A 19532-nucleotide genomic window follows, 5' to 3' on the forward strand; every position below is an offset into this window, starting at 1 on the left:
AATAAATAGTGAATAAAAAACTTCAAGACAAACTCAAAAAAGTCTGCAAACTCGAAAAAAAAGAATGTCAAGCTACGACCGAGCGATCACCGTGTTTTCACCGAATGGACACTTGTTTCAAGTCGAGTACGCTTTGGAGGCGGTGAGTAAAGGATTGGTCTCTGTTGGTGTGAAAGGCAAAGATTGCATCATCTTTGGAATTGAGAAGAAGTCCATCGCTAAGTTACAAGACCCACGAACTGTTCGAAAGATCCAACAGATCGACCAACACATATACACAACGTTCGCAGGGTTGACCGCAGACGCCCGCGTCTTAATTAATAAGGCTCGTCTTGAAGCGCAAAACTATCGTATGTCTATGGAAGATGCTCCAACAGTTGAGTATGTCACAAAAGCAGTTGCAAATTACCAACAAAAATATACACAACAAGGCGGATCAAGACCGTTTGGTATTTCGACACTAATTGGAGGCTTTGACCCCGATGGAACTCCAAGACTCTACCAAACAGATCCTGCTGGGACTTGGACTGAATGGAAAGCTCATGTTGTTGGACGTAATGCAAAAACAGTCGACGAGTACTTAGTCAAGGGATTTGAAGACAATATGGACATCGAGAAAGCACTTGTTGTTGTTGTGAGAGCACTTTTGGAGGTGGTTGAGAGTAAGAATAACATCGATATCGCCGTCTTCACACCCGACTTTAAAATGACGATGATTGACGACAACAAACTCTCGCAAATTGTCCAACAAATCGAGAAGGACAAAGTTGCCGAGGCCGGAGAGAAGAAACCAATTTTGCAATAATTTTCACTTTTATGAGGTTTTGGTCGGAGAAGATAATACTCCTTTATAACACTTTTACTATTAAAATATAGATTACAGTTTTACTAGTTGAATCACTTTTTTCTTAATACATAGAATAACATTTATTTGTAAATTAAAATGTTATTCACGACACAAACAGAAAACAACTCAGTTAATGATAATACATCTCAAGAGACATACCATCGACTACTTCATAACTCTCTAATGAAATGTTGTCTTGGTATACATTGTTTCCTCGTTGAATTTTAATTTTGTCTGGACGGGTTCCGGTTTTTGCCGCAGCGACCGTCTTCAGGTCTTTTATTGTGTCGTCTTCGTGGACTTTGACTTTGATCTTCCGACCACTTCGGTCGTTCAAAACGACTTCAATCATACGACCCGTTCCCGACATCTTTATATAGTTTATTATGTTCTTTTCTATAATCACAATCGATCTATTCGAAATAATATTGATATATTATAATATATAGTATTTATTAATAGTATAAATATAGATACCAATAATATAATATAAGTATTTATATGATACCAATAATATTATTAATAATTAATAATACAGAGAGAAGATAGATATTATCTTTATTAATAAAATTACTATATATAGAAGATATAAAACGAGAAATAGCAAAAAATAGGGTTTGTAAAAAAACCGACAATTAACCACGACTTAGCACTTTTTGGTGTGGACTTTTCCTGCCTTGAAAGCTGGAGCATATCTTCTGGAGACGAGGGTTGGTTTTTGGTGGAGGAGTGGGAATTTGACGTGTGGACCGACGAATTGTCTCAAGACTGGGTTTTTGACATCCTTGTCAGCGATTGTGGAGATGGAGATGATTTGGATTTTGTCTTGTCTGGTTTTGTATTGGGAGGCCATGTCGTTGTACATTTGTGTGACAGCACCGACTCTTGTGACATCTCTGTATTGTTTGGTGATGTTGTGAATTCCACCGGATGAGACGTATCTCAAGAAGATCTGGAAGTTCTTAACGACGGTTGGGTTCTTCTCATAAATTCTAATGCACTCAAGGAGTGAAGCATCAGCCTTCTTAATTTTCTGTTGCTTCTTCAACATCATCCAGAATTTGCTCTTTGCGACGACAAAATTTGGCGCAAACACTCTGGAACGGAAAACTTCGGACGATGGGCCGGCACGTGTCGCGGTAATATAGAACTCCTTCATGAGTGTTTGTCAAATTATAGTTCGCAGAATAGAGATTTTTAATCACCCACACTTTCTCTGCAAAACCCTTAATATCAGGTTATGGTTTGATTTAATATCCTTATTAGTTAGTTTTAATTCTATTTTTATATTTTATTAAACCATTTATTACAATAAAAAGCTTATTAAACTAGACTTTGAGTTTTTTTAAACTAGAAACTCACAATTTAAAAATAGCAAATTTGAATTCAAGATTCTTCTTATCTATAAAGTAATTTAAATATCAATATCACGTCTATATAATGTTTAAAGGTTGTAATACTGAATTTCAATGTATTACCCATTGTGTCAATAGTCTTTGGAATATCACCATTTATTTCCTTTCTTTGTCAAACCAAAGATACATACAGTAAAAGAGGTGACTATAAATATAATAATAAACAATAAAAAGATGAAATACATCAAAGATTTATTAAAGTTTCATAATAAAATATATGACTGTCATATTTCAATTTACAACAAAAAATCTAAAAAAGTTTTCGAACTTTTGAAAAACTTGTCGATGAGCCTCATCACCACCTCTGCTCATGAAAGTGCCTCGGATTCCCCTGTACAACAACCAAAGGCGCAACACATTATTGGTATATCCAACACACTTATGAGTAAACCAAAGTTAAAAGAAAAGAAACCATTAATTGATGAACCACCCACTCAAACTGTTTATGACAATTCAAAATCAGGAATTATTACCGAAGACACTCCTATTCAAAATCAATTACCGTCCAAAAACACTATAACTTCGGATGACGATAATAATCCATTTTTAAACACCCCAAAAGATTCAGTTGAGTCCCAACTCGACTCGGGCACCTTTGACTTTGGTTCTGCAGAAGAGGGGTCTGACGTGTCATGCGAGTGTGTGTGTGACAACAAAGAGACTGAAAGAGTCGGAGTCAAACTGAAATTGTCCGACTTCAAACAGTCTTCAAAACAGACGGACTTTGGCTTTGAGTTGGGCTACGGTCTTAATAGCGATGATGGGAGTGTGAAGCCCAGTTTAGTTGAACCGTCCAAATTTAGTAACAAAGAAAAGAAGGAAGAAAAAGCAGAGAAAATTCTGCTTCCACAAAAAGTTGAGATGGCCGATGGCATTAAAGATGACGAATTCCCCTCAAAACCAGTTGTCGAAGAGAAGTCGGCGCCCCGCAATTTTCAAACCACATTTGAGTCATCCGACAAAACAACGACACCAAAATTTGAAGAAGATAAGTCTTCATATAGTGGGTTTGATGATTTTGGCAATTCCGAGGAGTTTGGGAGCTCCAGTTTAGTGCAAAAGAGCAGTTGTATTGAAACACAAATGCATGTTCAACAACCCACAAGTGGTGTCATAGATGAGCACCCCACAATTAGTAAAGGGAGTTTTATCGAGGAACATAAAATGGAAGGAAAGTCAATTAAAATGTGGCAACCATCTTTGAGTGATTTCAAAAAAAATGATGAAAATACTCAGAAAGATATGACAATAGAAAATTTGAAAGAAACTGAAAATACAAAGAATGATGAGACAGGCGACGCACGCATATGCTGTGAATCGTCAAAACAAAAAAGAAAAAAACACTTTTCGACGAATAAAACGGTCGAATTGGAGCCTCGGCAATCCTTTATGATTAAAGGGACACATAATAAAGATGAGAAAAATATGAGTATTAGAGGGTTTAAAGGAGTGAAAGCAATGGAAATAAGGCAACGAGTTGTTGAAGACGAGGAACGATTGAGAAAAGAAGAGGAAGAAAGAAGAGAGCGACAAGAACTTGAGAACAAGACAAGTGCTTTAGAGCAAGACAAAGAAGAGAATTTGAAAAATGGAATTATAGCATCATATCTCCCTCTTTTACAGGAGTGGACAAAAAAGAAGAAGTACAACGTGATATTCAACTCCAAGTTTGATGGATTAAATCGAGAGACGTTCAACAACAGAGTGTGTTTGAAAGAAAACATCATGTTTCTTGTCTTCACAAAAGAAGGTCATCTGTTCGGAAGCTTTAACACAAAGAGAATGCCAGCACATATGACTGAAGGGTTTATTATGGACGACCAAACACATTTTGTATTCACCCTGCGCAATTCTAAGGATTGCCCACCAACAAAGTTTACAAAGAAAAGTTGGAATGGACCATCTGTTGGTATCAATTTTAGTGGATTTAAAGAGGGAGATGACGATGGTATGATCCTGGCAGTGAGGTGGGCGTTTTATATTCGCGAGAAGTCCGGGAGCATTTCGCCATCATTCACCTCAGTGTATAATGACATCGTCGGAAAGGAATACTTTGTGTTTACTACCAACACGTTGATTAACGTAGAGAGGCTTGTCGCATTGGAGTGGAAAGACGAGTAAATTAAATTATGGTTTTGCTATTATGTTGTTTGGATATGTGGTTAGAAAAATATACCGAGTCATTGCTACAACGTTGTTCAAGCAATGAATTGAAGGTTTTATATTTTATACAACAATTTCCATAATATTTAATTATTTATTATTATTTTTGGTCTAAAAAATAAAAAAATATATTTTGAAATAATTTAGACTCATTTATTGTTTGCTGGTCGTTTTTTCAGTGCTGGACTATTTTCCAGGTACCTCTATTGGAAATTTTTATAATAGTAGTTGTAAAGAATGTTTTACCTGAATATATGACAAATGGTTACTCGTTTAGGCCAATCTTTAGAAATGAAATCATCCAATTTATCGGTCATGTAAATAAAATGACTTCTTCTGAAAAAGACCCAATTGTAAAAAAATATCACATAGCCCTTTTCGTGAATAACTTCTACGTTTAACAAACACTAAGCAAAGAGTTACACTTCTTGAAGTTTATGATGTATTAGAACAACTTAAATTAATAAATTTACAAAGTGTTGTTCAGTGTATAGTATGTGTTCATCCAACTTCTGTTGATGTTGAAAGATTATCTTTCTAAACTCAAGCAAATGAGATCAAAGAATGTGTTTCTTTAACCTGCATACGAGAGGTTGTTTTACTGTATTAAAAACAAAAAATGGTTTTTTGTCATCTGTATTACACTTTATTTTATATTTTAATTGTTTTATCAAAAAATATATTGTTAATAACAAAAAACTGATTATTAAAATAACAAAATAAAAATTGACACTAATAGGTATACAGAAGGCTGAATACAAGAGGCAGAATAATTACACGATAAAGAATAAATTGATTGACAAAAAAATGATTGGCCAAAATGCCCAAATAACAATTTTGGGTTTTTGTTTTGGGTTTGTTTTTCCTGGAATTACCACTTATTCTATTTTTATAATTATAAATTGATTGACAAAGACTAAAAACAGCGTTTTATTTTCCATAAAAATGGAACCGAACTTGATTAAGAAACTTCTTTTCGAATTATTCAGTTCTGGATCTCCTCCAATTCGCCAATTGTGAGTATGAAAGGCTCGAGACTCTATTGAAGCGCATCAACAAGACTACTGGAGATTTGATCATCTCCATTATATAATAGATGGAAGTTGTCACAAATAGGCAATTTGAATTTTTTGAATGGGATGTGTTACTCCGAGTTTCCCAAAAAAACGATTTGTTTTGTTATATGGTTGATATATCATTTTCAATCAAACAAGTTCAATCTCACAAGTATTAATAACAAGTAAAAAAGATCAAAAGTTTGCAAAAAATAAATTACTGAAGTTATTAACGAAAAATTAAAACATTAAATACTTTTCAATTATGAAAAAGATTCTCAATATATTTAATTGAAGTTGGTGGAAAAAAGTCGGGCTCGATAAGATAAACTATTTTTTCATAACAAACAACTAATTGTATTTTGTTTCTTTTTTGTTATAATTGAAATTTAAATTACGAACGAGAAGAGCGAACAATTCAATTCAGATATTGACACACTTTTAGTGCTCAAATCCCGAAATTATACTTAACGCGAACGCAGTTTAAAATCTTTCTGTGTTGGTTCTTAGTATTTTTACCTTTTGGTTTATTTACATAAGAAGTTTTACTGTTTGAAATGGCATCGAAGGAGTGACAATTCGTTTTTTTTAATTTTCACAACATTTTGCGAACATACATAAACGTTATTTTGACAATTGGAATCGGTTGCTGTAACAAACTCGTTGCCTCGAAATATAGAAATGATATTTTTTATTGTTGTATTGTGTTGTATTGACTGCATAATGATAACCAATTGATTGGTTTGATAACTTTCAGTTTGGCTATCTTTCATACTTGCCAAATCCCCCTTTTTAATTAATTCGCTGTAGTAATTCATTTGTTTTTGATTTAGTAAAGCGAATTGAGCATTTTGCAATTCAATTTCAGTTTTTGTATTTAAAATATCAACTTTGTATTTCAAAATAACAAATTCATTTATCGTGAGTTTATTTTTTTCCATATTTTATTTTATAATTTTATCTTATTACAGTCATAACAAAAAGGTGTCTCGTTCGAAAAAACCTGTCTTGAAAAAAACGAATAAATTAATTGGTATTTTTCATCAAAATGTTATTATTATGTTATATATAACAAAAACAAATAACAAAAGGGAATAACAAAAAATGAGTTAATTTGCTTTTCGGGGTCGACCTCTTGGGTTTTTGGTTTCTTTTCTAATATTAATTTTTCTTCAGGAGTCTTGTTCTTACTGCCTTTTTTCCTTCCTCTTGTAGATTTGGGTTTGGGGGGTTCGGGCTTCAAATACAAACGTATTTTAGACAGACTTTCTTGGTTGATTTGTTCGTCGACTTCGCAGTCTAACAACAATTGTACTTCGTCGTCGATGTTTAGATCGTTTGTTTGATGAGTCTGTTTTTTTTTGCAGTTCACAGACTTTAATAGCTGTTATAGAAACATTAGGAGTTGGAAGGTCTTCATATTTAAACCTTCTTTTTAGTTTTATTGGAGTTATTGAACTAAAAAAGGAAATAAAATTCAGATCCTTGAAAAGGAGAGGGAATTCTTCCCTCAATCTTTTACACTTGAAGGGATCAACTTGACAAAAGTACTCTTTCTTTTCCGAGTCGTATTTGAATGTTATACCCGCACCCTTAAAAGCCGAAGAGCACGATACAATTGAAGTCGACTTGTGGAAGGCGGTCAGTATCTCAATTTGGTACTTTTCAAATCGATTCACTTTCACTTCACTTTCCTCTTTTTCCCAATTTTCATTCATCCATTCCTCGCCATCAATTCCTTCACCTTTGTCTTTCTTTTCATTTCCTCCAAGAGAATCATGCATATCCTCTTTGTCCTCTACAACCTGAGCATTTCGGATAATACCTTTTTGAACCGCAAACACCCTAATGTCCAAAGGTTGAAGAACATGGGATGCGTGCGGAACAAGAGGCACCAAAATGATGTTGTGGACCTCAAGCACTTTCCTTAGCTCTTCAACATCATGGCAAGAACACAAATCAATAAGCAAAACAGCTTTTTCATAAATACCAACTCCGAGTTCCATTCGTTTCTCGTAAATTTTCGGGATAAACACGGAAAAGACCCAATCCATAAAAATTGATTTGTTTATGAATCCGGTCTCTGTTTTTGTTAAAAGTACATGGCCAATAAGCCCAGAATTAACAAGCGTTTGAGTACAAGTTGAGGTCGGAGTGATTAGAATTCCTGGAATTGGTCCTTCTCCGCTGATACAAGCGAGAAAGGTGCTTCTTCTGACATTACGTCGAACTCCAACTTTCAGCACTTTGATATCATCTTTATTCCACAAGACTTTGAGCTTTTTGCGGTCAGCCCATTTTTGATATCCAGATTCGTCTAGATTGAAACAAAGGCACCTCCTGACACCCGATACAGTCTTCGAAAGACCAATAAAATAATCAACAAAACTCTGTGTTGGTATCTCAAGGCGTTTTGTTTCGTCAGGGAATGCCCACCTCAAAATGAATCCCTCCTTCTTGAGTATATACAAAATTGCCTCGCGTTTAAAACATTCTCCAAATTGTTTCTCCAAGAAGAATTGTAAGTACTGTACTGTTACCGCCTGCTCCCTTTCAATACAACCAGACACTTCCAACAATAACGCCTTCTTCTGTTCCTCGTTTAAAAGGGGTGGTCGCCCATTTTTCCGAGGTCCGTACTCCATTTCCAACTCCATTCGCATTAACTGCGTCGAGATTGTCGCACCACTTACTCCAAACACTTTCCCCAAATCATCATTTGTAATTCGGTCCCAAGGGACTGATGAAGTCAGTGACTTCATTAAGTATATTTGTCCTCTCCGGTCAATTCCCTCCATTTTCCCTCCCAAAAATGCATAGTCAATGAACTGACTCATAAGAGAGTCTTTCTCACACCTTAGTTTCATGTCATCCTTTTTCTCTCCATCTCTTCTGACGTTGTTCATGCTCATTTTATTTGTGAGTTCTTTTTAGTTCCACTCACCTTATTTCATTTTTAACGGAATTGTAAAAAAATATTATTGAAGAAAATCAATTGAAACGGATAAAATTATCCGATAAAAGGATGAAAATCAAATATTTTATTCGGGTTTAATCTTAGTACATTTCTAGTTTTTTTATTATATTTTTTTACTATAATAATCTTCGCGACAGGTTTTCGTGTTACTGTATTTGTTTATAAAAAGGGTGAGGTAAAAAGATGTTTTATTTTATTTTGTTTAACGTAAACTACAAAGTGTTAATACAAATTAAATATTTCAAATAATATTTTTGCTTTTAGTTCTATTTTATAATAATATTTACTATAGAAAGGGGTTTGTTTACTTTTACTTCTATATAATAGATCATTATAATATTAATTTACAATTTTTATTAAAATTTTTTTTACTAAAGAATATAATACCATAATAAGAAAGAATAAAAACGGATATCAAAACAATAATCCAGGCAAATTCTTCTTTATAATACCACCAAACAGAACAATTAACATATATTGAACAAATTTTAATTATTATATATAACTAATATAACTAAGATAAAATATTAGTTATATTTTATCTTTAGCAAAGTAAAAACCCATAAAACACGGAATAGATATCCATAAACTATTGCCTCAAAACCAAAGAAAAAAATGGGGGAACTTTTATTTAAAATGGATATCAACCAAGCGTTGAATCTAATCAATAGTCGGGTGACGAAACTTGATAAACGACTCACTGATACTGTGTTGAATGCCATCTCCAACAAAAATGAGGCATTACTTTATTTGTCAGATCAAGACTCGGACCCTGCAATCAATAATATTTTGAAATCCCTTTATAACATCGACTCGGACCAAATCGACTGCTTCGTAGAAACGTGTAACGATTTCAGTGTAGACAAAATATGTGGTATAGACGATGATTCCGTGTTTGAGGTTGTTGTTCGCTTTTTGATAAGAAACAAGGACACTGAGAAAGTCGAACAAATAGTCTCAACCCTTAGTGCAAAAGATGAAAATTCCCCGCGGTTTATGTTACTCAAAAAAATATGCCCACACATCACATTCTCGTTTGTCATCAACAAGTTGCAACAACGCGTTGAAAGTCTTTCATCGACTAACATCGAGTTGAGTAAGAAGATCGAAAGTTTTACAAAGGTCCAATTCACCAAACAAGACTTTACATCAATCTACCCCCAAAGTCCATTGTCTCCACAATACACAGAGCCACAGAGTATCACTAAATCAGCGAACTTATTTCAAAAGTCTGATCCATTGAGTATTAGACCCTCTTGTGTTGTCCCAACCATTAGCAAAAACCAAACCCCGTCCCAAGATATAAAAGCGGTTACACTGGAAGAAGCACTTTCAATGAAACCCGCTGCGTTCATCGAGAGTCATATAGAAGGCATATTGCAAGCGATTGGGAAGAAGCACGCGGTTATTGTGTTTGAGGCGAAGGGGTCTAAGAACTTCACCGACATGTTTAACGTGATCAAACCCCTCGACCAGTTCTTCTTTGTATTTCAGATGACAAGTGGCGAGACGTTTGGCGCATATTTTGAGAAAAGCCCATCATCATTTGGTCAGCAAATTGTCGATTCACGTCATTTTGTGTTTTCGATAGCAAATAATTATAACGAAGGGATCTACAAGATGCAGTGGAAGGGAAATGGTCCAGCGTACTACTTGACCGATAAGGAATTGAAGATCTTTGGATTGGGAAGCTTCTTTGAGACACGGAATGGCATTCTGTTTGACGAGGATGTGGCGATTAATGAATGTTACGGGAATACGCCGTTTGTGGGGCGGAAGATTTTCTCATCGAAACTGAGTCCAAAGAAGTTTGTGTGGAAGTCGTTGATGGTTGTCAAAACTATGTGATACTATGTTGTGTGAAGGGAAATAAATAGGACAACTATGAGAGCACATGAAAAACGATAATTGCGTGGCGGTGTCTAAAATCTAAAACCCAATTTAGACATCCCCACACTACGTATTGGTTGTCATTTGTGTCTTATTTAGTCCTTTTTATTTTGGTTTTTCATTCTGCACTTATCAAATCCAAATATTCATTTTTTCATTCTGACAGGATATTGGTGACTAATTCCCACAGTATTGAGAAACTATCGTTGTTACTATTAAAAATAATAAAATCAATTATACTTGTACTTGAAAAAACTGATACTATTCACACTAGTACTCATTCTATGTGAAGACTATGATAGTAATGAATTATAGTTCTATAAACTAGAAGAATAGAACAACAAAAAAAGAGATGAACGACGGAACAAAACTCAGGTTCTGACGCTCTTTATCCCGGTATGTTACATCAAATCTCAATCCCGCAATCTTAATATTGACACGGATATCCGACGTGTTCTCATCTTTGAAAGAAAATGTCCCTCACGAACTTAAAAAAGCAGAATGGGAGTTCTTCTTCTGTTAGCAACCGTCCTCTGCACTCAAGCGAGTGTTGTGAGTTTGAATCCAACAAACTTCAACAACATTGTTGACGGCACTCGTCACGTCTTTGTCAAATTCTTTGCTCCATGGTGCGGCCACTGCAAAAAGCTTGCGCCGGAGTACGTCAAACTTGCTGACAAATACAAAAGCAACGATAACATTGTTATTGCTGAGTTGGACTGTGACAACAAAGACCATAAGGATCTCTGTGGTAAATTTGGTATTTCAGGATTCCCAACACTCAAGTTTTTCGCTAAAGGAACGACTGACGCCATCGATTATAACGGCGACAGAAGCTTTGACGACTTGGTGAAATTCATCGATGAAAAGACTCAACCAAAGGTTGCCTCAAACGTCGTTGTAGTCACTGACGACACGTTTGACACGATCGTCATGGACCCAACCAAAAACGTCTTTGTCAAATTCTATGCTCCGTGGTGTGGACACTGCAAAGCACTTGCTCCAAAGTATGTTGAATTAAGTAAGATGTATGCTGGTGAGGACGATTTCATTATGGCTGAGGTCGACTGCACTGTTAACACTAAGGTCTGTGGTAAGTACGAAGTCCACGGGTATCCAACACTGAAATCATTCCCAAAGGCCACCAAGACTGGTATTGCTTATGAAGGGAACAGAGAAGTTAAAGACTTTGTTGCATATTTCAACACTAACTATGGATATGACAGAGACGAAACTGGAAAAGTCGGGAAGACCGCTGGTAGAATTGCTGAATTGGACGATTTGGCTAAAACATTCTTGAAGGCTGAGAACAAGGAAGAACTCATTAAGAAGGCCATGGAGACTGTTGGCTCCAATTACTATGTGAAAGTCATGAAGAGAATAGTTGAGAAGGGCGAGGGGTATATAAAGACTGAGAAGGAAAGAATCAAGAAGATGTTGTCTGGGTCCAATCTTAAAGCGAAGAAGGTCGACGATTTCAACAAGAACTTGAACGTTTTGGAAGCTTTCTAAACCAATTTTAACGAACTATTTTGATTTCAATTCCAGGCCCATTTCAGTATAAAATTCATGTTTCAACTTATCTAACGAGTGGATCTATTGGGTAGTGTGGAGGAGGTTGAATTGTACTATTTGTACCATTAGTACTATTAGTGTTGTTTGTGGGTATTGTAGGGTCTGGTAATCCGATTCTTTTCCATACGGGGTCTGTCATTAAAGTAGGCTTCTTCCCGGGTTCCATCCCACGTTTCACCAAATCAAGTCGTTTTTCTTCGATCTTCATCTTTTTGTAATTGTCTATAAAACTCTTTCTCTGTTGCTCGATCTGCTTCATCCGATAGTCGTCGTACTTCTTCTCGTTTTGAATCAGCACCGCTCGGTCTTTCACTGACTGCACGAAGTCTTCGTTATATTTCTTTTTAAGTTGTTCGTCAGTCATTGTCGTTTCTGTTGAATTAGTTGAAGAAGGAGTAGTTGTTGGAGAAGATGCAGGCGGCTGCTCTGCGGCCGCCAAAGTGCAGATGATGAGATAAGCGATGAATAACATTATGATTTTTAAGTTAAAGAATAGAAACTTTTAATAAAATAATACTACTAATAAACTATAAAGTCATACTATCAAAACGAATGGCGATAGCCATACTGTGTTTTATTGTATTTGTGAGCTCAATGGACGCTCTTGATTTTTTGGAAGAGAACGATGAGTATTTACTCACTGATATTGCACCGTACCAAATGTATTTGTACAAAAGAAGAAGTGGGCGAGTCGAGCGGATGATGCGAAGGCGCCGAATAGCGAAGCGAAGAAAGAAAGAACGCGCGCGAAAGGTTCGAGAACGACGACAACGGAAGGAACGGATGCAGTTGAGAAGAGCAAGACTTGAAGTGAAAAAGAATTTGAAACAAGAAGAAGAACAACAACACTTGACAAAACAAACGAAACAACGACTCTTAAAACAACGAGTTAAACAAGATTTATATGGAACAAGTCATAAACATTTGACTCCTCAACAAACCCAAATAATGAAAGCTCTTGCGGGGTTTCGACAACTTAGAATGCTTCAAAAATTGAATCGGAAGACAACTGCAGACCAAATCAAAATCAGAGAACTTTCGAGAGAACGAGCTGCGTTTATGGCTACCATGAAACTCCAAGCACAAAAAGTGCAGAACAAGATGAACCGACAAAATGAGAAAAGAAAGAGACAACAGAGACTTATAATGAATACAAACAACGAGCTCGTTGCTCAGAAATTGTATGTACAACACAAACTTAATGCATCGCTCAAGAGAAAGATTGCAATGAAAGACTGGCAACGACGTAATTTACAACGACAAAAAGCAGAGAACAAACGAAGAGAAGTCGAAAGTGCAATGAGAAAACAACGAATGGAAGCCCAACGGAAGAAAGAGGAACTCATCCGGAAAAACACGGAAAGGCTTAAGAAGTGGCTGAAACAAAAAGAAGACCAACAAAAGGAGAAACAGCGAAAGGAAATGGAAAACTACTATAAGTTAAGAAAGTCAATGGGAGTGATTCCCGGCCTGGAGAGAAGAATGAGCGAACAACAGAAACTGAAAATCAAACAAATGAAAAACACAATGTTGAGAGAACAACGAGAGAGTAAAGAACGCAATGAACGACAAAATGATGTGGACGAACATAAAAATGAGTTTGATCGACTGAAAAGTCTTGAAAATGAGAGGAAAAAGGTTGTTAAAGAACTCGACAGTTCAGCCCAAGACTCAATCAAAGAGGTGAAGGAGCAATTCAATCAGTTGAAGAAAGAAAGAGAGGTGAATGCCAAAAAGCAGATTGAGGCGATTAAAATGCTCAGTGATAAGAAACGAGTGTTGTTTGAAAAGTCAATCAACGATATGATGAACAAAGCATTGAATAAGGAACGACTCAACATCGACCCAAAAGAGTTGTTAAAAAGTGGTGGAAGAGATTTAGAACTCATTAAAGTGATGAGGCTCAAAAATAATGTTGTCAACCAACTTGATGGTTTTAATATTTGAAGTATATGTTCTCTTAGTTTCTTTGAAGTTCATTTGTTTATTGGTATAAAGTGTAAATAGTAATATAATAATAATAATAATAATAATAATAATAATAATAATAATATATAATTAATATAATTAATATAATTAATATAATTAATATAATTAATATAATTAGTAAATAATTAAAATAAAAGATTAAATTACCTCTGATTTGAAATTCAATTGTCCTCTTTAATGCCAAGCTCCTTGGCTGAAATGGCACCAAGACCCATCCATCCTCTCATGGCATTGATAACTGCAGTGTCTCTATGTGTTCTGGTATAATCGCTTCCTCTGAAACCTTCAACTGAATACCCAGGTGCATCAGCGACATAGGCTTGTCTCTTTGGAATTGATTTGCAGTTATTACAATAGTTACCAGTACACAATGAACAGTCTGAAAGTCCATCAGGGAATCCATCGTTTCCATTTGTGCTTTGAATTTGTGTGTAAGAAGACAACAAGAGTCTGTGTGTCCAGTTTTGGTCGGTTCTTGAGAACAACGAGATTTCAAAGTTTCTGTGTGACTCGACATTCTTGTCTTTGACTAAGACCGAACCGTGCTCGTACATGTTACGTGATGTGCTTCCCGGATTCTGTTGGTCGTGGTCATCGTTCTCAATAACAAGTCTCTCCCATGGCACCAATTCTCTACCGTCGCATTTCCCGACTTCCATTGGGAACCACGACATCCACAATTTCACTTTGGCTATGTCACTCTCACTCAACCCATTTGCCTTCAATTGTTCGGTTAAGTAAGTGGTGTATTGGTAGTCATTATATACACATAATAACAATTGAGACTCCCCTCCAATAAGTACTTCTAAGTATGCCATAAAATCATCTGGTAACGCACCACCCATATACTCTTTCACTTTACCAAATACTGCAGCCAAGTTGTCTGGGGAAATGTGTTTGGCAGCATCTATTCGAATACCAGAAGCTCCAGCTCCTAAGTTCTCGACTATCCAAGTCGCTATTCTGTCTCTGACATACTCTTGTTCAACAGCCAAATCAGAGAGTCCGACTAACCACCCACTGTTCAAAATGAAACCGTCCGCCCATGAGTCACAAGCTTTGTCACAATGGAAATTGCTTGGGCCATATGATGCACCTGGGAATTCAGGAGCGTTCATTTTACCGGTGTATTTGTCGTTACCATAAGTCATGGAATGTGTGAAGTATGGTGCATGTGTATTGGAATCTTTACCAGCCCAGAAATCATTGCCATTACAATGGTTGTTAAGAATATCATTTCCTCCACCAGACATGTGATTCACTACCATATCATTGTACACTAAGACGTTATTCTTACGACAATTTCTGACCATCTCTCTGTATTGTGCACGAGTCCCCATACGTGAATTTAAAGTGTAAGCGACGGGTTGATAGACCCAATACCACGGATTCAAATATCCATCTTGTGGTTGGTCAAAGGAAATGACTGAATCTTGTGGTGGGAAAACCTTGACTCCAAGCCACCCCGCCTTGCCCATGAATTCACACTCCTTTCCAATGTCTTCAAATGGCCATCCAAACATCTCAACGATACCCCCCTTCTGTCCTTTTTGATAGTTAGATGGTAAATTGGCGGCTGGAATACTCCAGACGAAATCGAGTGGCTCCAAGTTGATGTATTCAGTCTCTCCATTGTCCATATGGACAATCACTTTAATCTTCAAATCTTCTGTTGGGAGTGTTTCTTTAGAGACTTGATACACTTCAGAGTCTGAGGCAACACCATTGTACTCGTATGTGATCTTTTTGATGTTATATTTTGGATTCACGGATGGAACAACAGTAACAGTTGCGGCTGTTCTTGCGGTAGATGTGTACTTAACACGAGCATACCCAACTACATGAGAGTATCCTTGATACCCTTCTTTCCAGTCTTCACTTCCTCGGGGTGGGGTTTGCCATCTATAATCATCTGCGTTGCTTATCATAGTGTCTGTGTTTCTATTTGGGCAAGCAAATATGTTTTGGTTTTGAGCACAAGTGTTAGCCAGAGCCAGGTTCAATAAAAGAACAAAGAACATTGTAACAAGATCGATGAATTGGGCTTATATTGACGTTTACTTTTTCTTTCGAAATTTTTTGATAAATTTTGCTTTCAACTTTTTCATTGTTTTTTTTTCGTTACTATTCCCGTTTTGTTTTGTCTTTTTACACAATTTTATTCTTCTTTTTTTCCTTTGAAAAAATACAAATAAGAATTTTCTTTTCGTTTTTTATTTTAAATAACATTTTTCACTTGTTGTTATATATAACATTTTATAGTTTTAAATCATATTTGTTTTTTAGTCCTGATTTGTGCTTTGATTTTGCCACAATTCGCTTAAATAATTATATTATAATATATAATAAAACAATCATTTTAATTAGTAATGGTTATTCCATAACAATCCATTATTTTATTTTGATCAAACAACCTTTATGGTATATAAATAAAACAAAACACACAATTAATTATAATTAATAATTATTTTTATTACAAAAGGTTATATGACTTATGCCTGTTCGAGGAAGAAGAATTTAACTATTAATTAATTTATAAAAAAACAATACGATGTTTGAATTGAAAATAGTGTTGAAATTATAGTGACGAATTTGTGCTTCTAGAAGAGAAGAGAGAAGCAATTTGGTTTTTTTATGTGAAACAAAGTTAGAAAAGTAAGAACTGAACTGATTAAATTCGTTGGACATGTCTGGAGCGCAAGCACAAATGAAAGTCGCAAATAAGAAATTCGTCAAGAATGGGACGGTCAACAAGAGAGAGGAGAAACCAGGCGTCGGACCAATTATCCTCGCCGTCTTCTTATTCGTTGTTGTCGGCTCCGCCGTCATTTCACTTTTCAAAGTGATGTAAGTCCTAAACCATTGATTCAAAACACTTTGTTTTTACACATTTTGATTGGAATGAGCAAAATCGTAAACATTTGAATGGATTTTTGAACATTTCAAATGTAAAAAATGATAAAATTAATTGTTTAGAAATGACAAATTAAAATAATTATGACAATTTAATTTCAAAAAGAGAAGCCTTGAAAAGATGAATTAATGGGTCTGCAACCACTTCTCGCAGTCCAACGCAGCTTTGCAACCACTTCCGGCAGCAACAATTGCCTGTCTGTAAACTTTATCACAAACATCTCCAGCAGCAAAGACTCCATCGACACTGGTCTTAGTTTCATTGACTTCGATATATCCTTCTGGGGTCAGCTTGAGCTGTCCATTAAGGAATTGAACGTTTGGTGCGTGTCCAATAGCGTAAAACAATCCACTTATTGGGACAACTTTCTCTTCACCAGTGACAACGTTTTTGACTTTAGCACCATTGAGTAAATTACCATCACCAACAAGTTCGATAAGAGTCGAGTTCCACATTACTTCGACCTTTGGATGGTTTAACACACGCTCTTGCATTGCTTTACTTGCTCTGAAAGAATCTCTTCTGTGGAGAATGATGATTTTGCTTCCAAATTTAGTCAAGTGCATCGCCTCTTCCATCGCAGCGTCACCTCCTCCAACAACCATCAAGACCTTATTTCTGAAAATAGGGACGGCGCCGTCGCAAATAGCACACGCCGAGACACCGTTTTGCCAATAAATGTCTTCGCCCGGAACTTTCATTCTACGAGCAGTTGCGCCAGTAGCAATGATAAGAGATTTCGCCAATATTTCCTTTCCGTTTTCGTCCCACAATTTGAATGGACGTGATGATAAGTCGACCTTTGAAATAGTCTCGGTGATGATGGTGGCTCCATTGTTCTCACTCTGCTTTCTCATTTGGAGCATCAACTCATTACCATCAATACCCGATGGGAATCCAGGGAAGTTCTCAATGATGGTTGTGGTGGTCAATTGTCCGCCAGCAGCTATTCCACCAGCCAAGAAACCCTCATACATGATTGGTTTGATAGAAGCTCTTCCCAAATAAATGGCCGCGGTATGAGCAGCGGGGCCTGATCCGATGATGACAACGTCGTTCACTGTTTCCATTTGTTTCTGTTTTCAGAGTTTTTCCATTCCTTAAATGTTGATTCATTCCATCATTACAATCTCCATTATTATTTTTCCCATCTTTTCTTTCATTTTTGGACCAGATTGCTTCGTCTTATTTTCCAGATACTATGTCTTTTTGAGGTTACAATTTATTGTTTTTTATCACCACGTGATTGTTATTATTATTATTTCAAAATAAAAAAAACAAGATGGTAATTATAATAAAATAATGCCAAAAGAATTGATAAAATAATTTTGGTTTAATTATTAATAAAATTGTGATGCCCAGATTTCTTTTTTAGATTTCTTCCCACCTCTCCACATTTTTTGTTCTTACTTTTGTTAAATTGTTTAGTAAAATACTTTATGGCGTTTTCCTTAGCAATTCAGATAATGATTTAAATTGTCGTGATTTTCGTATGACGTGGTGACTTTTTTGTTATGTTTCTCGACTTGATTCATTGAAAAGATTGTTTAATTATAGATTTGATAAACTGTTTTGTGAATCAATTCAAATTGTGATCATGAATTTCAAAAAACAATTCATGTATTATAAAATGTAATACTTTAAACTATATAATTTTAAAAATTAATTTATACTTTTGTTACAATTATATTTTTATTAATATTTTTAAGCAAAGATTAAATAATTATTACTATTAATTATTAAATAAGTAATAATATTATTATTACTATTAATTATTAATATATAGATTAAAAAGGTTTTGAAAAAAAAAAATTATTAAATTACAAAAAATAAATTAAAAAAATGATAAAAAAAATAAGTACATAGAATACTATAATTTTGATATAAATAACTAAATTTTTAATAAAATTAAAAATACAATAAATAATTAATTAATAATTTCCAATTTTGATAAAATTGTACCATACTTTAATTATAAAATAAACCATTCATCATCCACCAACAAAATAGATTCAACACATATTAGAACAGTCAAAAACACACATTCACCCCCTTTTACTTGGCCTTTTCCTTAGTCTTGACTTGAGTGGTTTTTCCTGAAATTCGTCATTGTCATCGGACTCTTCGTTTTCCACTTCGTCGTTTTGATGTGGATTCCAAGGCATTATCAGCGTTCTTTTTTTCTTTTTGTTTTTTGGAAACACAATTGGTGCTTGTTCCAACTCTTCATCACTTTTATCATCTTTTTTATCAATTTGTTCCTTTTCTTCCATCTCTTTCCGTTCTTCCATCTCGTCCTCGTCAATTTCCATATCTTCGATACGTTCATTATTTTCATTCTCGTCAACGTCACTCTCTTCAAATACATTTGACATTGAATTCTCATCCTCGTTGTTTTCACACTTCTCGTTTTCACTCATCTCATATACATTCGACATTTCGTCATTCTCATCATCAGAACTTTCTTCTTCATTTGATTGGTCACTCGCTTCATTATCAATTTCGTCGATTTCTTCACGATCATCAATGAACGGAACGGCTTTCTCTTTTTTCTTCTTCTTTAACTTTTTTGTTTTGTTCCGTTGAGTTTCCTCTTTCGTTTGAGCCTTATATATAGGCTTCGTTCCGCGTCCTTCACTTTCTTCTTCATTTTCAGAATCACTCGTCTCTCGTTCTTCCAACTTCTCAATCTCAGAGTTGTCACTTT

At 35.4% G+C, this 19532-nt stretch overlaps 10 protein-coding genes across 10 annotated transcripts; 5 read left to right on the plus strand and 5 right to left on the minus strand.

Moving 5' to 3' along the window:
- Positions 1 to 64: 64 nt before the first annotated feature.
- On the plus strand, positions 65 to 805 carry EIN_054620 (proteasome subunit alpha type-7, putative; the record flags this gene model as incomplete). Its single annotated transcript, XM_004259900.1, has 1 exon — positions 65 to 805. One exon carries the CDS (start codon positions 65 to 67, stop codon positions 803 to 805), a length of 741 nt encoding a protein of 246 aa, XP_004259948.1.
- Positions 806 to 1493: 688 nt separating this feature from the next.
- EIN_054630 (60S ribosomal protein L18A, putative) lies at positions 1494 to 2006 on the minus strand (the record flags this gene model as incomplete). Its single annotated transcript, XM_004259901.1, has 1 exon — positions 1494 to 2006. The coding sequence occupies one exon, from the start codon at positions 2004 to 2006 to the stop codon at positions 1494 to 1496; it is 513 nt and encodes a 170-aa protein (XP_004259949.1).
- Positions 2007 to 2436: 430 nt separating this feature from the next.
- EIN_054640 (hypothetical protein) lies at positions 2437 to 4383 on the plus strand (the record flags this gene model as incomplete). Its single annotated transcript, XM_004259902.1, has 1 exon — positions 2437 to 4383. One exon carries the CDS (start codon positions 2437 to 2439, stop codon positions 4381 to 4383), a length of 1947 nt encoding a protein of 648 aa, XP_004259950.1.
- Positions 4384 to 9093: 4710 nt separating this feature from the next.
- On the plus strand, positions 9094 to 10305 carry EIN_054650 (hypothetical protein; the record flags this gene model as incomplete). Its single annotated transcript, XM_004259903.1, has 1 exon — positions 9094 to 10305. One exon carries the CDS (start codon positions 9094 to 9096, stop codon positions 10303 to 10305), a length of 1212 nt encoding a protein of 403 aa, XP_004259951.1.
- A 543-nt stretch (positions 10306 to 10848) lies between these two features.
- EIN_054660 (protein disulfide isomerase, putative) lies at positions 10849 to 11859 on the plus strand (the record flags this gene model as incomplete). Its single annotated transcript, XM_004259904.1, has 1 exon — positions 10849 to 11859. One exon carries the CDS (start codon positions 10849 to 10851, stop codon positions 11857 to 11859), a length of 1011 nt encoding a protein of 336 aa, XP_004259952.1.
- Positions 11860 to 11926: 67 nt separating this feature from the next.
- Positions 11927 to 12394, minus strand: EIN_054670 (hypothetical protein; the record flags this gene model as incomplete). The annotated part of the gene is made up of 1 exon (XM_004259905.1): positions 11927 to 12394. The coding sequence occupies one exon, from the start codon at positions 12392 to 12394 to the stop codon at positions 11927 to 11929; it is 468 nt and encodes a 155-aa protein (XP_004259953.1).
- A 122-nt stretch (positions 12395 to 12516) lies between these two features.
- On the plus strand, positions 12517 to 13869 carry EIN_054680 (meiosis-specific nuclear structural protein, putative; the record flags this gene model as incomplete). The annotated part of the gene is made up of 1 exon (XM_004259906.1): positions 12517 to 13869. One exon carries the CDS (start codon positions 12517 to 12519, stop codon positions 13867 to 13869), a length of 1353 nt encoding a protein of 450 aa, XP_004259954.1.
- A 203-nt stretch (positions 13870 to 14072) lies between these two features.
- Positions 14073 to 15932, minus strand: EIN_054690 (alpha-amylase, putative; the record flags this gene model as incomplete). The annotated part of the gene is made up of 1 exon (XM_004259907.1): positions 14073 to 15932. One exon carries the CDS (start codon positions 15930 to 15932, stop codon positions 14073 to 14075), a length of 1860 nt encoding a protein of 619 aa, XP_004259955.1.
- Positions 15933 to 16950: 1018 nt separating this feature from the next.
- Positions 16951 to 17895, minus strand: EIN_054700 (thioredoxin reductase, putative; the record flags this gene model as incomplete). Its single annotated transcript, XM_004259908.1, has 1 exon — positions 16951 to 17895. One exon carries the CDS (start codon positions 17893 to 17895, stop codon positions 16951 to 16953), a length of 945 nt encoding a protein of 314 aa, XP_004259956.1.
- A 975-nt stretch (positions 17896 to 18870) lies between these two features.
- On the minus strand, positions 18871 to 19532 carry EIN_054710 (hypothetical protein; the record flags this gene model as incomplete). Its single annotated transcript, XM_004259909.1, has 1 exon — positions 18871 to 19532. A coding segment is annotated over one exon (662 nt), but the record flags the coding sequence as incomplete, so codon positions are not given.

The sequence above is a fragment of the Entamoeba invadens genome (genome assembly GCF_000330505.1).
Source record: "Entamoeba invadens IP1 unplaced genomic scaffold scaff_1105074726711, whole genome shotgun sequence".
NCBI classification, from domain to species: Eukaryota; Evosea; order Mastigamoebida; family Endamoebidae; genus Entamoeba; species Entamoeba invadens.